This window comes from Neofelis nebulosa, chromosome 16, assembly GCF_028018385.1.
Source record: "Neofelis nebulosa isolate mNeoNeb1 chromosome 16, mNeoNeb1.pri, whole genome shotgun sequence".
Lineage (NCBI taxonomy): Eukaryota > Metazoa > Chordata > Mammalia > Carnivora > Felidae > Neofelis > Neofelis nebulosa.
This window is the reverse complement of record NC_080797.1, coordinates 26,362,673-26,376,755: the sequence shown is the minus strand read 5'-3', so window position 1 is coordinate 26,376,755 and position 14,083 is coordinate 26,362,673. Positions and strand designations below refer to the sequence as shown.

General features: G+C 44.8%; 1 protein-coding gene across 3 annotated transcripts in view; it reads right to left on the bottom strand.

Annotated features, from left to right (window-relative positions):
• Positions 1-14,083, bottom strand: part of PRKCA (protein kinase C alpha) — a 401,449-nt gene that overhangs the window by 120,983 nt on the left and 266,383 nt on the right. For all 3 annotated transcript variants that reach the window (XR_009255428.1, XM_058705741.1, XM_058705742.1), the window contains 2 exons: positions 4,994-5,105; positions 1,411-1,539 (listed from right to left, as the gene is read on the bottom strand). Coding sequence is in view for 2 of the 3 variants with exons in the window: in XM_058705741.1 (XP_058561724.1) it covers positions 1,411-1,539; positions 4,994-5,105 (241 nt within the window). In the remaining variant the exon portion in view is untranslated. The remainder of the gene's footprint in view (positions 1-1,410; positions 1,540-4,993; positions 5,106-14,083) is intronic.

Below are 14,083 nucleotides of genomic sequence, written 5' to 3'. Positions count from 1 at the left end.
AAAACCAAAAGTTCAAAAGAGATTGTGTGCCCATGACAAGGATGTGATTCATAAATCGGTCTTGACCCTTAGCGACGTTTGGTTTGTTTCACAAGGTGACCCCAGTGGCGAAGTGTGTTGACCCTTTCTTAGCAGCACCTCAACATCTTTTGATTTTTCTCTAAATTCTTACCTGAGGGGGCAGCACTGGGTAGAGAGGTGGATTATTTTTCAAACTAAGAAATACGTGAGGATGTTTTCAGCAGTGAGCTTCCTCTGGAACTCCTCCTCTCCCCACCCCCCACCCCCTTCAAGGGACCCTGCCAGTCCTCCTTCTACAGTACCTTCCGTTATTTACAAATAAATAACAACACGGTCTTTCCATTTGTTTGATAGCTTAAACTTTCTAAATACAAATGGAAACGTAATACCTTCGCTATTCAAATGAAAACGAACACCCCTGGGAGAGAAAAGAGAGGGTATGGTAGCACATGAGGGAACCCCAAGGACACAGAAACAAGGCAGAAGGCTGACTTGGACCGTAAAACCATAAATCGACACGGAGTGGACCACAGAAGAGATCGGCCAAGTGTCTGAGGACACGTGATGAGTCCCGGGCCAACAAGTCTCTAGGACGACTCGTTTCTGGGTATCTTGTGGAGATACCCAGAGTGGATCTGGTGGGAAACCAAAGGAAAGGCCATGCTTTGGCACAGCCCACACAGACACAGCCCCGGGGAGGGAATGTTCTGGGCCGTGGGCGGGGAATCCTGGTCCCCCGACTGCACTGTTTACAGGCGGCACCCTTGGTGCCACAAGGAGAAGCAGGGGGTCTGGAGTCGAAATGGCACAGTTCCACCCTGGCTCCTCACCTGCTCTGTGACATTCCCAATTTCTCACCTCTCTCTGCCTCGGTTTCCTCTTCTGGGAAATGAGGCCACTGTGCGGGTGGTTGAGAGGACTAAATCAACGATCTATGGTGAAGGTCTTAGCACCTGATGCAGAGGAAGCATAACTCGATAACGTGATGGCTGTTTCCTGTTTCCTGTTGGTGTCCTCATGAGGGTGGGCTGATTGGGTCACCGCAGCCCGAGGCCATTACACATCTGGATCATCCACCCATCTCCCCCCACCCTGGTGTACTCCCACCGACAGCATTTTGTTTAATTGGCTTCCCTGTCCCCCTGTCACCGGGGGACGGTACACGGGCCGTGCCGTCAGAGCACCTCCGTCTCCACGGCAGTTCTGACTCTAAGGCACTGGAGCAGCTGGGAAGTCGGCACACAGTGTGGTCTCTGGGGAGGCGTGTTCATGGGAAATCGGTGGCTCGGAGTCTGACCAGCTCCGAGGCGGCGACGGACCCTCTTGACCTTGACCCCAACGCCCTCGGAGAAGCTGCGCATGCCTCACACCTCCACGAGCATGCCTTACCTGTGACATGGAGCTTTTCATCGGTGACCTCAGCCTTCAGGTAGATCCGGCCCCTCTTCTCTGTGTGGTCCATCCCACAGAGGCTGGGGACATTGATCACACACTGCTTGTGCACGTTCATATCACAGGCTGTGAATCAAGAAAGCAAAGGGTAAGGCTGGACATATGGGCTCAAACCATCACCTCCTCAGTGTTTTGCTGTATGAGCACAAGTGAAAATGAGCTACCCTCTAACTCGATACTTTGCTATAATGTTTTTGGTGACACCAAGAACTGTTAGCAGATGTCCCTTACCACACAGGCTCCGTGTGACAATATCCTTAAAATACCCGTGCCATATTTGTCCAGTCTTAACTGAAGCAAAATACCCCTGCCTGCTCATCTGTGGATGCTTCAGATATTTAACACTGTACAGAACGCACACAGGTAAATGCATACAAAGCACAGACTGCTTAGTATTTCATGCACGCAGAGGCAAATTATATGCACATTTTAAACAGAGGATAGATATTCTTTGCCAAATAATTTCTTATGCCTTTCTGAGCTGACCACTCAGCAAGAATATGAGTCCGTGGGGCGAGTACAGGAAGTTTGGAAAATTTCTTGCCTTAGTTAACTCTATCTCTGAGAAGGCTTCGGTACATTGCATTCTTTTTTTTTTTTTTTTTTTTTTTTTTTTTTTTAAAGAACTTGTATTTGAGATTTTAAACCTGTCTTCAAATATTTAAATATTATTCTAAGTAAAACAAATACACGCCTGGCATGCTGAGCCATTCCTTACCAGCTGACATTACGTGGGTGAGATAGGGAGGAATAAAAAGATCAGTCTTAGTGCCGTGAACCAAAGAAACTCTGGAGAGAATCCTGTGTGCTGAACGCAAACATGAGTGCCTGTGTAGGTGTTCCAGCTCTATCGTCCTTGTCCCTTCAGGCTGCCAAGAGGAGCGATGGCCACCGGACTCCTCACACGCCCCCAACGGGATGCTACGAGGCTCTTCCGTAGCATCAAGGTGGAGCCTTCGTGTTCGTTTCATTTTGAGTGTTTAACATGGTGAGGTAAATTGCAAAAAGCATCGCAAATAACATAGATTTGCTTTAATTCAAGGCGGAAAGGAGGATAATGGTCACAAATGAGGAAAGGACAATCAGCCGATTCACAAACGTGAATTCTGTTTAGGTTTCTATTTCTGAAGCTAACCATTCAGAATCAAGCACCTTGAGGCAGCCAATAGAAACGCTTCTGAAAAGGTGTGCGATCCATCGGACTTGTATTAACCACATCCTATCTGTAAGTGCTTGGGCAGAATTGTAACTTGGAAGAAATAAACGCCAGCCTCTCTGCAAAGGACAGGCACAACAGGGACGCAAAAGTGCCCTGGGTTGTATCCCTGTCTTGACTCCCCCATTAGCAGCTTTGAGATCTTGGAAAACTCAAGTGTTCCGTCTGATCCCATTTCCTACTCTGCAAACCAAGTGGCTGCTCTGGACAGTGGTTGCTAAGGTCGTTCCCCTACCAAGCAGAATTGCACACAGTATTGTAACCCTACGACATGTGAAGCACAGAAAGAGATACCTTCTCTGCGGAAGTTAAGGGAGGTGTTGGGGTCCTGGCACCCGTGAGCTTCTTGGCTTCCCTTGAGGAAGGAGCACAGGCCCCAGAAGCCATACGACTCCAAGGAAAAGAGCTGACCACAAAACAAAACCAAACAAAAGCACTGGCCCAGTCCAGCGGCTTTCAAGATTTTTTAGTAGCGGGACCCATTTTTCCAACAAAATCTTAAGCAGAATCCCAACATATAAACCAGATGAGTGTTCCTTCATTAGCATAAGCCTAGTTAACAGATTCAAATTGGTACCATTTATTTGGTATAAGGACATTCGTGGATAACCTAGAGAGCCCCCTGGTCCAAACAGAACCGTGAAACCAGCTGTCTCGGTTCAGCCCTGACAGGGCACTTACTTCTGTGCTTTGTTACAGTTGTCCCGCAGCCCCAAATCCAGACTCAGAACAGAAGCATATGTAGAGATGGTAAATGTCGTTCGACAACATACAACCGGGTTGGCCCTTCGGTTAAGTGGATTCGGCAGCAGAAACTTGGCTGCACGCTCAGCCCCGTGAGTAAAGCTGGCAGAACACGGTCTCCACCATCATCTCCAACTTGTCAAGCTTGAGTGTGTAACACACTGAATGAAGTGTTCACTCTTGTTCCAAGTTTTAAAATACTTAGGAGTGTATTTACAAATGCACTTAGAATTCACATTCGCAGAATCCCTGAAAAACCATGTCTTTGGAATCCCAGGGTTTCTCAAAACACAGAAAACCACCGGTCTGGATCATCACAAAGGTTTTGTTTAGGCTATTAAATTTGACAGCTCTCTAAGGTGAAGAACCCCCATGTGCTGAGAAACCATCCATCTGTTCTATAACGTTCACTTAACCTTGATTTGTATATACACCGCCTTCGTTCCATGCAGGACACACAAAGCTTTTGGCCATAATAGCAACATTTAATGAATGGCAATATATTGATGTTTCCCCAACACTCTCCTGTCTACCAGAAAAACAGGTTCGGTAATTACCTTTTTGTGTCCTAAAAGTAGAAACCATTATTGAAACAGATAAACGGCCTGGAGAATCTCATAAGAACGATCAAAACAAAGAGTTTCCATAGTTGTTTTCCTTCTACCTGGTGCTTGATGACAATACATGCAGGGCAAAAAAGGAGAATGCAGGGGGGCTGATGCCTTCCTTGTCCATGGTCTTCGTGACTGCATCTCTAACCGGACTGACAGAAACTTAATCTGTCCATGAACGTGCAGGGTGAGCAAACTTAAGATGTCTGGTTTTAATTTTCATTGTAGTTTCAGTTTTAAGGGGAGCCTACTGGATTTTTCCACAGTCCACCCACTAATTAGAGACACAGGAAGATAATGACTAGGGTTGCTTAGCTTATCGTGAAGCCTAACCAAATGTGGAATCTGGAGGCGGGGGAGTCTACCTTCAACACATGGCATTTGCTTTGGGGTTTGAGTAGCCTGCATTTTACAGTGATGGAAGATTTCCACCACAAAAAACTGTGACAGTACTAACTTCATTTATAAATCGGGTGTTCTTTGTGTGTGTGTGGGAGGGGGGTTCACAATCAGGCAAGTAAGTAGTTTAATAAATCAGAACACTGACAGTGGAGCGATCCTATACTTTTCTGGTGTGGTATGTATTTGAATGGGTTCTTTTTATTTGTTCAAAAAATCTTTTTAAATGTTTGTTTATTTTTGAGAGAGAGAACGAGCGAGCATGAGCTGGGGAGAGGCAGAGAGGGAGGGAGACACAGAATCCGAAGCAGGCTCCAGGCTCCCAGCTGTCAGCACAGAGCCCGACGCGGGGCTCGAACTCATGAATGGTGAGATCATGACCCGAGCTGAAGTCGGACACTTAACCGACTGAGCCACCGAGGTGCCCCCGAATAGGGTTTTTTTATTGATGAGTTCGTGTTGAAAAGTTACTAAACCCGAAGTGCTCTGCAAACCCTGCACGTACACAGCAGAGCCTCACCTGATCTAGTGGAAAAGAAAACTTACTTACTGTCACATTTCATCCCTTGATGGATAAGTCCATACAGCAATGACCCACAGTGATCACAGAAGGTGGGGCTTCCATAAGTGTGGATTTTAAACTTGTGCTTGCTCCTGGGGTCCTGGTGGGGAGAAGAAGCGCATTGTTCAGTCCAGTCATGAAAGAAACACATTTTTGGACTAAGCCAAGTTCAGGCCCTGCCTCTTCCCCTCCCCACGTCGAGGTTCAATAGAACCAGACTGCGCACCATTCTCTGGGATAATTGCACGGGTGGTGGTGACTTTGCCACGTTGAGTTTTTATGAGCTGCCCACTTTGAGCCATATAAGAAATACCCATGTTTCCTTTCTTTATGGGGTGTAATTTCCACACACCAGGGTTTTCACCAATGTTACCACCTCAGGACCTAGAATCATAATAGTGCTGGAGGGCAAGCACAGTGTTTTAGATGCCATGGTACTTATTGCTGGGTCTCTCGCGCCTGGCACAGGCTGCAGCACAAGGCAGATACAAAATCAGGGTGTATTTGTGAAGCTGAACGGAATGATCCTGGATCTGCTTAATGGAGTATGGGTGATCTCCTTTTGGGCGAGTTTTCTAGAAGTACAATATTAAGACCAGATATGCACCCAAACCAACAGAGACATCTTCCTGCTTCTGCGCTATTTCCCGTAACATTATATGCATTTGCACAGGGAAGCTCCAAGGTAATCAGGTGAAAATTGGAGATGCACTGAAAGTATACTCCCCATGGCCCCCTGCTGCCACCTCATTACTTTCCCTAGCATAACATACAAATTACTGAAGGTACAAAACAGCTTTCTCTCAAATAGCCTTTCTGTTCCTCAATCCATAGACAGATCGCAGATAAGGAACTAAACATTATATACGGCCTAGCAGAGTAAGTAAAGAGCATGGGCCCTGCAGTCAGACGGCTTGGGTTCAGTTCCAGGGTGACTACCTCCGAGAAGCGGGACCTCGGACAAATATCATTTCCTCCACAACTGCAAACTGGGAAATTAACAGTACCTATCTTACAGAGCTGTTACGAAGACAAGTCAGTCTTGTTAAATGCTTGGGTGGGTCTATCTGGGTAGATTAGCGCCTCTGCTTCTTGGACCTCCATTACTAATACGCAAACGTAGAGGGTTGAGCAGAAAGACTTTCATGTCCTACTTGAAATATTAAAAAAAATTTCAGGGGCACCTGGGTGGCTCAGTCGGTTGAGCATCTGACTTCGGCTCAGATCACGATCTCACGGTTTGTGAGTTTAAGCCCCGCATCAGGCTCTGTGCTGACAGTGCTCTGGATTCTGTGTCTCCCTCTCTCTCTGCCCCTCCCCTGCTCTCTCTCAAAAATAAACAAACATTTAAAAAAAAAAATTCATACTCAAGTCTGTTTATCAGGGCACTTCCTTGTTGAATTCCTCCTCCTGAATCATTTTTGGCGGCCCAATCAGCTGTAACTACAGAGCTGCCATTGACTGAATTAAGAGAAGACAAAAGAGGAACAAGGTTTTGGGGATGGGCACGAGGTCAACAGCTCCACTGCAGACAAGGTAAGCTTGACTTATCCCGTTAGTCTAGTGCTGTGTATACACGAAAGAAAGATACTCTTGGCTTTTGACTTTCTAAAAGCCTAGATGCTGGTGGTGACTTGAGGGAATTCCAAAGGTGATTTTGATTCTATAAGATGACTTATCTTTTGGTTGACTTTAGAGTCTAAAATCTAGGCCACATATGCCAATGAATTACACAGCTGACCCTTGAACAATGCGGGGGGGAGGAGGGAGTTAGGGGTATCGACACCCACTCCCCCACAGTTGAAAATCCATGTATAACTTTGACTCCTCCCAAACTACTAATAGCCTACAGTTGACTGGAAGCCTTACCAGGAACATAAAATAGTCGATTAACACATATTTTGTATGCTATAGGTCATATATACCGTAGTCTTGTAACGAAACTAGAAGAAAAAAAATGTTAAGAAAAACAGAAGAGAAAGTAATACAAAATCCATGTATATGTGGATTCATGCAGTTCAAATCTATGTTGTTCAAGCATCAACCATAATTACTTTTTAAAGTCATAAAACTTAAAATTCTAGAATATTTCAATCACGCAGAATCTTATAAAGAATATTACACTAAACATGCAAGCACCAGACTTGATACATGTTAACATTTCATTTTTCACTGTATTATTATCTTCAGTCTGCAGAGGCATTAGTGACCTTCAAAGTCACGTGGCCAGGGAAGGGCTCAGATAGGATCCGACCAACGTTTGCATCTTTAACACTGATTCCCATCCAAGAGCTTTGAAAAAATCCATCCAGGATCTTAACATAGTTTCAAACAAAGTTTCATATTTTCAACACATTTTTTAAAACAAGCCTACTACCTGTTTTGTAAATAAAGTTTTATTAGAACACGGCCATGCTCACTCATTTATATATTTTCTGTGGCTACCATGGCCGAGTTAAGTAGTTGTGATGGAGCTCACAAAGCCTAAAACATGGCTACAAAGCCTAAAATATTAGCTATCTGGCCCTTACAAAACAAAACAAAACAAAACAAAACACAACAAAAAACTTTGCCTGCCTCTGCTTCAGATCATGGTTTTCAAAATATGGTCTCCACAAGGCACCAGCATCACCTGGAACTTGTCAGAAATTATTTAGCCCTTCTCCATACTGAATGAATCACAAACTCTCTACGTGAGGCCTCAAGGTTCATGGTTCGACAAATCCTTCAGGTGATCCTAATGTTGGCAGGCACATAAAGACTGAGGGCCTTTAGGAGGTCATTTCGTAAAGATCTAGTAAGTGCCTAATAGGTGCTAGGTACAGGTGTGTGCAGATGATTAGCAATATTGAGGTAGGTCATTAGTTTACTTTCTAAATGTCTCTTAGGGTGTGAAAGATCAATGCCATCCTTGGGAGATTATCTTCCTTAACAAATAGTAGCTGTGAATATGGTCCCAAGTATGGGCTTAGCCTTCCTCCGTCAGAGCATCCCACCATTTCTCCAATCTCCCAGATGTTAGGCAGAACGTCAAGGGCACAGAACAATGTCAGGATCAGTTAAAAGTTCTCATGTTGACAGTAAAGGTTACGTCCCACCACGTGGAGGGCAAACAGGGTGCTAGAGGAAAGGAATCAGGCAGTTCTCCCTGCAGAAGGAAGGCATCAACAGCAGGCACTAAATAAGGCACGGCAGCTCACGCACAGCCCTCTGGAGCCTGGGTGTGTCAGGCAGCTCCAGGGCGGCTGTCCTGCCAGTCGGTTGTCACTCAGATCTCTGTTGATGTGGCACACAGGCAACTTGCTTCACTTTTCAGGAAAATCTAAGTCCTACTCATCTGGTCCCCAAATGGCATCTTTAGGCTCTAACCGTTTGGAGGTGTAGGAAGAGAGGAAACCATCACTTCCACCTTCTGTAGAAGAGTGGAGGATGACCAAGTCTTGGGAGTCCTCACACTCCAAAATCATGAGTGGCCAAAGATCAGGTCTATGATAACGATAGTGATAACTGTCAACCTGTTCGTTGATCATCAAGTGCGTGCAAGTGTTTTACAAATGACCAAGACCTCTCCTACAAAAAGAGCATTTACCAGGATTCTGGAGACCTGTGTTCTGACTTGAGTCTTGATACAAATTCCAACCTTGGACAAGCCATGTCACGTATTTATAAAGCAGAAATAAAGCCAGTCTGCCTATGTCATAGTCTGGGGTGGGGCTTACTTTAGGGAACATGAGTGAGGGCTTTGCAACCTGAAAATCCCTAGACAAATACAAGATTATTACAGTTATACTATACTTAGAAGGAAACTCCAAGATGCCCAAGGTTTTCCAGTAATAGTGGACGTGGGCCAGAATGGGAAGAGAGCAAGAGGAAAGCTGATCAACTTTGGGGCTCACAGGTGGTTGGGACGGAAGCCAAGTTGGCAAGAAGGCAGGCGATTTCCTCTGGGGTCCTGGGCCCCAGACCGGCCTTCCCAGGCAAGTGACCCGCGCCGGGTGGTAAACTGTGAAACCACCCTCCAACCCAACCCGACTGTGTACTGCTTTGCCCATAAGGACAGTTCATCTCTCCCTCCACAGAAATGGAATGCAGGAGCACAGACACTCATTTCCAGTTGAATTAATCTCAACTCCTCTGACAAAAGAAACCACACTGTTAGCTAAAGAGCGATGACTTATGATGATTTACAGAGAACAGCTGTCCTAAAAAGCTCTCAGGTTCTTTCTGTTCCTATCCATGGCTGCTAGCTAGTGGTGTGCCTGACTTCTTTGGGCTCTGATTTCCTCATCGGGAATCTGAAGGGATTGGGTCAGCACTTTGGAGTTGGTATTTCACGGGGCCCTACAGGTGTCAGGAGACTCCCGCGGGCTGCTGAGGGTCGGGGGAGGGAGGCCACCGCTAAAATGAAAGTTAACCAGGTTGGACGATCTCTTTGATTCGGTCTTGTTTTTAGAAAGAAAAACTATTAATTTTTATTTTGAAACAATTTAAGACTCACAGCAGTCTGTAAAAACAGTACAGGTTGTTCCCATATACGCTTCACCCAGCTTTCCCCAGTGATAACATCGTATATAACCACAGTATGTTAGGAAAACCAGGCCTGGGACGCTAAGTGGCATTAACTATAGACTTCAGGGTTTCACCAGATCTTACATGCATAATTCCAATGCATGTATTTTTTTTAATGTTTATTTTTGAGAGAGAGAGCGAGAGAGAGCGAGCATGAGTGGGGGAGGGGCGGAGAGAGAGGGAGACACAGAATCTGAGGCAGGCTCCAGGCTCTGAGCTGTCAGCACGGAGCCTGACACAGGGCTCAAATTCACAAACCAAGAGATCGTGACCTGAGCCAAAGTCAGATGCTTAACCAACTGAGCCACCCAGGTGCCCCTCCAATATGTGTATTTTTATTGTACAGCTTATGAACCAAATATACCGTGTACCGAATGGGGAATACAGTACTGTTTGCTGGGTAAATACCACGAATTCAAGTAGACCACCAGCAAAGGAGCATATATTGCTATCCACCAAATACATAACCCACTGGATCTCGTGACAGGGTGGTGGGAGGGGGAGTTGAAAGATTTATTGGAAAACCAGAATCAGAATGCTTTTCTCAAAGCAAAGAAACCATGTGCTATTTCCAAACCTTTCTGACCAGCTTTTCAAAACAAAAGGATTTCAGGGTGGAGGATAACCGGGGGCCCCTCCAAGTGACGGTGGCAGCAGGGGGGGTCGTGGGCCTTGAAAGGTAAGTTGTGGGCTTCTGGGGGTGCATGTAACCCAGGCTTGTCTCGTGTTGTTTTTGCCGCTCCCTCCTGGCCTAACCTAACCATCTCAGGCCCAAACCCCCAAAATGGCAAATCACTAAGCTGCTTCCTCCTTCCGGGAAGCCTCCCCAGACATGAACACCAGTCACAATTTTCCTCTTTCCACTGGCCTTCCAGAACGTGTGATTTCAGTCTTTAATATGCCACTTACACATTCTGCTGCTTATGGGGTTATTACTTTACCTCCTCTTTCATTTTTTTCCTCATTGTATCACACACACAAGCACATCCCAGACATACACGCAGAGGACAGGACGAAGTCCGAGAGGCCCTCAAGCTCACTGTTGAATTTGCAGCTGGATCAGAACCAAGGCAAGAATTTTTAGTATTATACCCAAGCTCCCTGGGGACCCCAGCAAAAAGGGAAAAGAAACAGAGGCCTCTAGGACTGCAAAGCCACCTGGATACAATCACCTGTCTTATTTTCCTCTAAAACCATTTGTCTCACGCATGCTGAGCCTTCAGTGAATGTGTACTAAGGTCTTCACAAAAGCTTATTTTTACCACTATGCACCTGAGGATTGGAGATAAAGGTATCCTACATATTACTTATGGTTGAGTCTGACCTTAGACACCCCCCCGCCCCCAACAGACACACAAATGGCGGGTATACTCCAGGCCTTCGCTATTACAAAGTTAGTAAAATTTCCCCCACTTAATGCAATACATATAATCTTACTTTCGACTTCTCTAGACACTGGCAGCCTCTCATTAAGTGGAGTATGAAACCTACTGTCACATGTCAGAAGCCTGACATTATGTTATAATGAAAGGGGGAGCCATTCAGCTCTGCTGTTTCTGTTGTAGACGCAGTTCGAGGGAGAAAAAAGAAGTTTCTGACTAAACCAATTTTCATAGGCACAAATGAAGTCTAACCCGCAAATCTAAATCTAGACCTCTTAGAAAAGAGTAACAAATGAAAATTTCAAGTTCTACCGAAAGCATCTGTGGTCTGTTTCTCACATCTTAGTTTTTATAATACAGCAACTTAAAACTTAATTAGCTTTCCTTGGAGACATTGTTCCACATTTCTACCAGGACTTGTCAGTCTTTTGTCAAAATCACCACCACCATTATGCAATGGGCTGAAAATAAACCCATGGGTCTATGCTGCACAAAATTTTGATACTGATGAGGCCTTAAGTGTCCTGGATGCCTTCTTGTTGTGTTAGCTATAACCATCTAGAAGGTGTGCTCAAGGGAAGTTGTTTGTTTTTTTTTAATGTTTACTTGAGAGAGCGAGCGAGCGAGCGAGCAGGGGAGGTCTTGGGGGGGGGGGGGAGGGGGCTGGAGGGGAATCCCAAGCAGGCTCTGCATTGTCAGGGCAGAGCCCAATGCAGAGCTGGAACCCACGAACATGAGATCATGACCAGAGCTGAATCCAGGAGCTGGATGCTTAACCAAGTAAGCCACCCAGGCACCCCTCAAGGTACGCTTTAAGCGGTGGCCTTCAAGGCTGGAGTCCTCCAATGTGTAATGTGAAACCTCCAGAGGGGCTAAAGCTCCCTATACACCCATTGGCAGGCAATCAATGATGCTTTTTGATGTTTACAGTTGAACAGCCATCATTTCAAATGCCCTTTTAATTTGCCGAGTAAAATAATGGCAGCCTTTTAGCCGGAGGTCAGCCTGCCTTGGATTTTCCAGCAGTATTTGAAGGTCTCTGAAATGCCCCACAGGTTTCTCACAGAGCACCAAAATGGCTGTCACTGAGGGCCAGAGTTCAGACTTTAAGAGTCTCTTGAAAAGACTGTTTTTAACTGAGAGAAGCCTGTGGGGTGGCTTCCTTAAGCGCCCCAAGCAGTGTGCCTCCTGCAAGCTGCTCCTTCTAAATACCAAGGAAAATTCCCCATGTTCACCATCTGATGTGTTCTCATGAATCATACTGTAAGCCAAGCCTGGGTCTAAATGTCACCCACATGCTGACTATACAAGCAACACCAAGAACAATGCTCCAAGGGTGAATCTGGCATCATTTCTGTGATCTTAAATTTCTTGGGAAATTTTTTTAATAACATTCAAAATTCCTATTTAAGTTGTTGTTGTTGTTGTTGTTGTTGTTGTTGTTACCATGAGAATATAACCAAAACCAGATCATATGATCAGGGTGACTTTATGTAACTTGAATATCACCATAATTATTACACTGGACACCATGTACTGAGCAAGGCTCCCAAATCCCTTCTCAGGCTGCAGAATCGGCCTGGTCCACTGGATATTTGGGTGCACGGCATGCCTCAGGCCTTGGATTACACCGGCTTGCTTGAATGGTGCCTGTCGTAAGGAAGAACCAAGGAACTTGCATTTCTGTTGACAGTTAACTTTTTATCTTAACGTAGCCCTATTTTATTCTGATGAAGAACACACATCTTTACAGGTGAACTAACTTGTCCAACCGGGTTCTGCCAGTGGAGGAATTCTTATGGGTCCTTTGCCCAGTTGTATAAGATGCCGTAACCATTAAATACAAAGCAGCCAACTCTTAAAAAAAATTCTACATAAATCTCTACCAGCAAGACAATGGCTAAATAAACCAAAACATATTTATACTATGGAATACTATGTAGCAGTTAAATCAAATGAGCTAGGTCTTTCTGTAACCATAACATGGACAGGTCTCTAAGATATATTGTCTAATGAAAAGAGTACAACCACAGAATGGAACATAAAAAAATGACATTCAGGTAGAAAAACAGAATGAAAGACAACCCCCCCAGATATACAACAATAATACAGCTATATATATATACACACACATATATATATGTATATATATATATATACACACACATATATATATGCCTCTGGGAAAGTGTAGTGACAGAATAGATTTAGAAATGACAGGGAGAGGAGACTTCACCTATCTGAAAAGATTTAAGTTAAAAAGAATGAATTCACACATTGCCTCTGTAATCCAAATTACCTTGAATCCCAGCTGAATATATATGGTTATATTTCAAATGGATCATGAGATGCCGTTAGAGGGAGAGCCTGCATGTGTCAAAGGAACTGGGGCACAACTGCTCAACCTGGTGATAAACGAACTGTGTCTATAGCTTTTCCAGCAATCTGCTGAGAAGGTGCCTACATGAGCTCACTCTGCAGATATTTGGAACCAGTAGCCATCAATGAGAAGGAAATCTTTTTTTTTTTTTTTTTAATGTTTATTTTTGAGAGACAGTGAGAGAGTGTGAGCAGGGGAGGGGCAGAGAGAGAGAGAGAGAGAGAGACAGAGACAGACAGACAGAATCTGAAGAGGCTCCAGGCTCTGAGCTGTCAGCACAGAGCCTGATGCGGGGCTCGAACTCACAAGCCGTGAGATCATGACCTGAGCCGAAGTCAGACACTTAACTGTCTGAGCCTCCCAGGCGCCCGAGAAGGAAATCTTAATTAAAAGCTGTAATATAACCACCATCTCCCTGCCTATAATCAAACTTATATGCTTCCATCATCTTAGGACAAAAACTTGACATATATTGATGTCCTGTCACTTACAGCTTTCAAATTACAAAAGAATCTTTGACGGTTTAGTATGAAATTCTGGTATTAAAATGTTTAAAATGTGCAAATATCCAAGTCACAAAGCCTAATGTTATTCATTTAAAAGTGTGGGATCTCCTCTTCATTTCACCCCAAAAATCATTTACTGGACACTTAACTATGTGCCAGGCGACATGTATATGGTGGCAAAGACTCCAGGTGTGGCTCAGGTCGAGTCTCACTTGGGAGAAGCAGAGTTACATTTTATTAC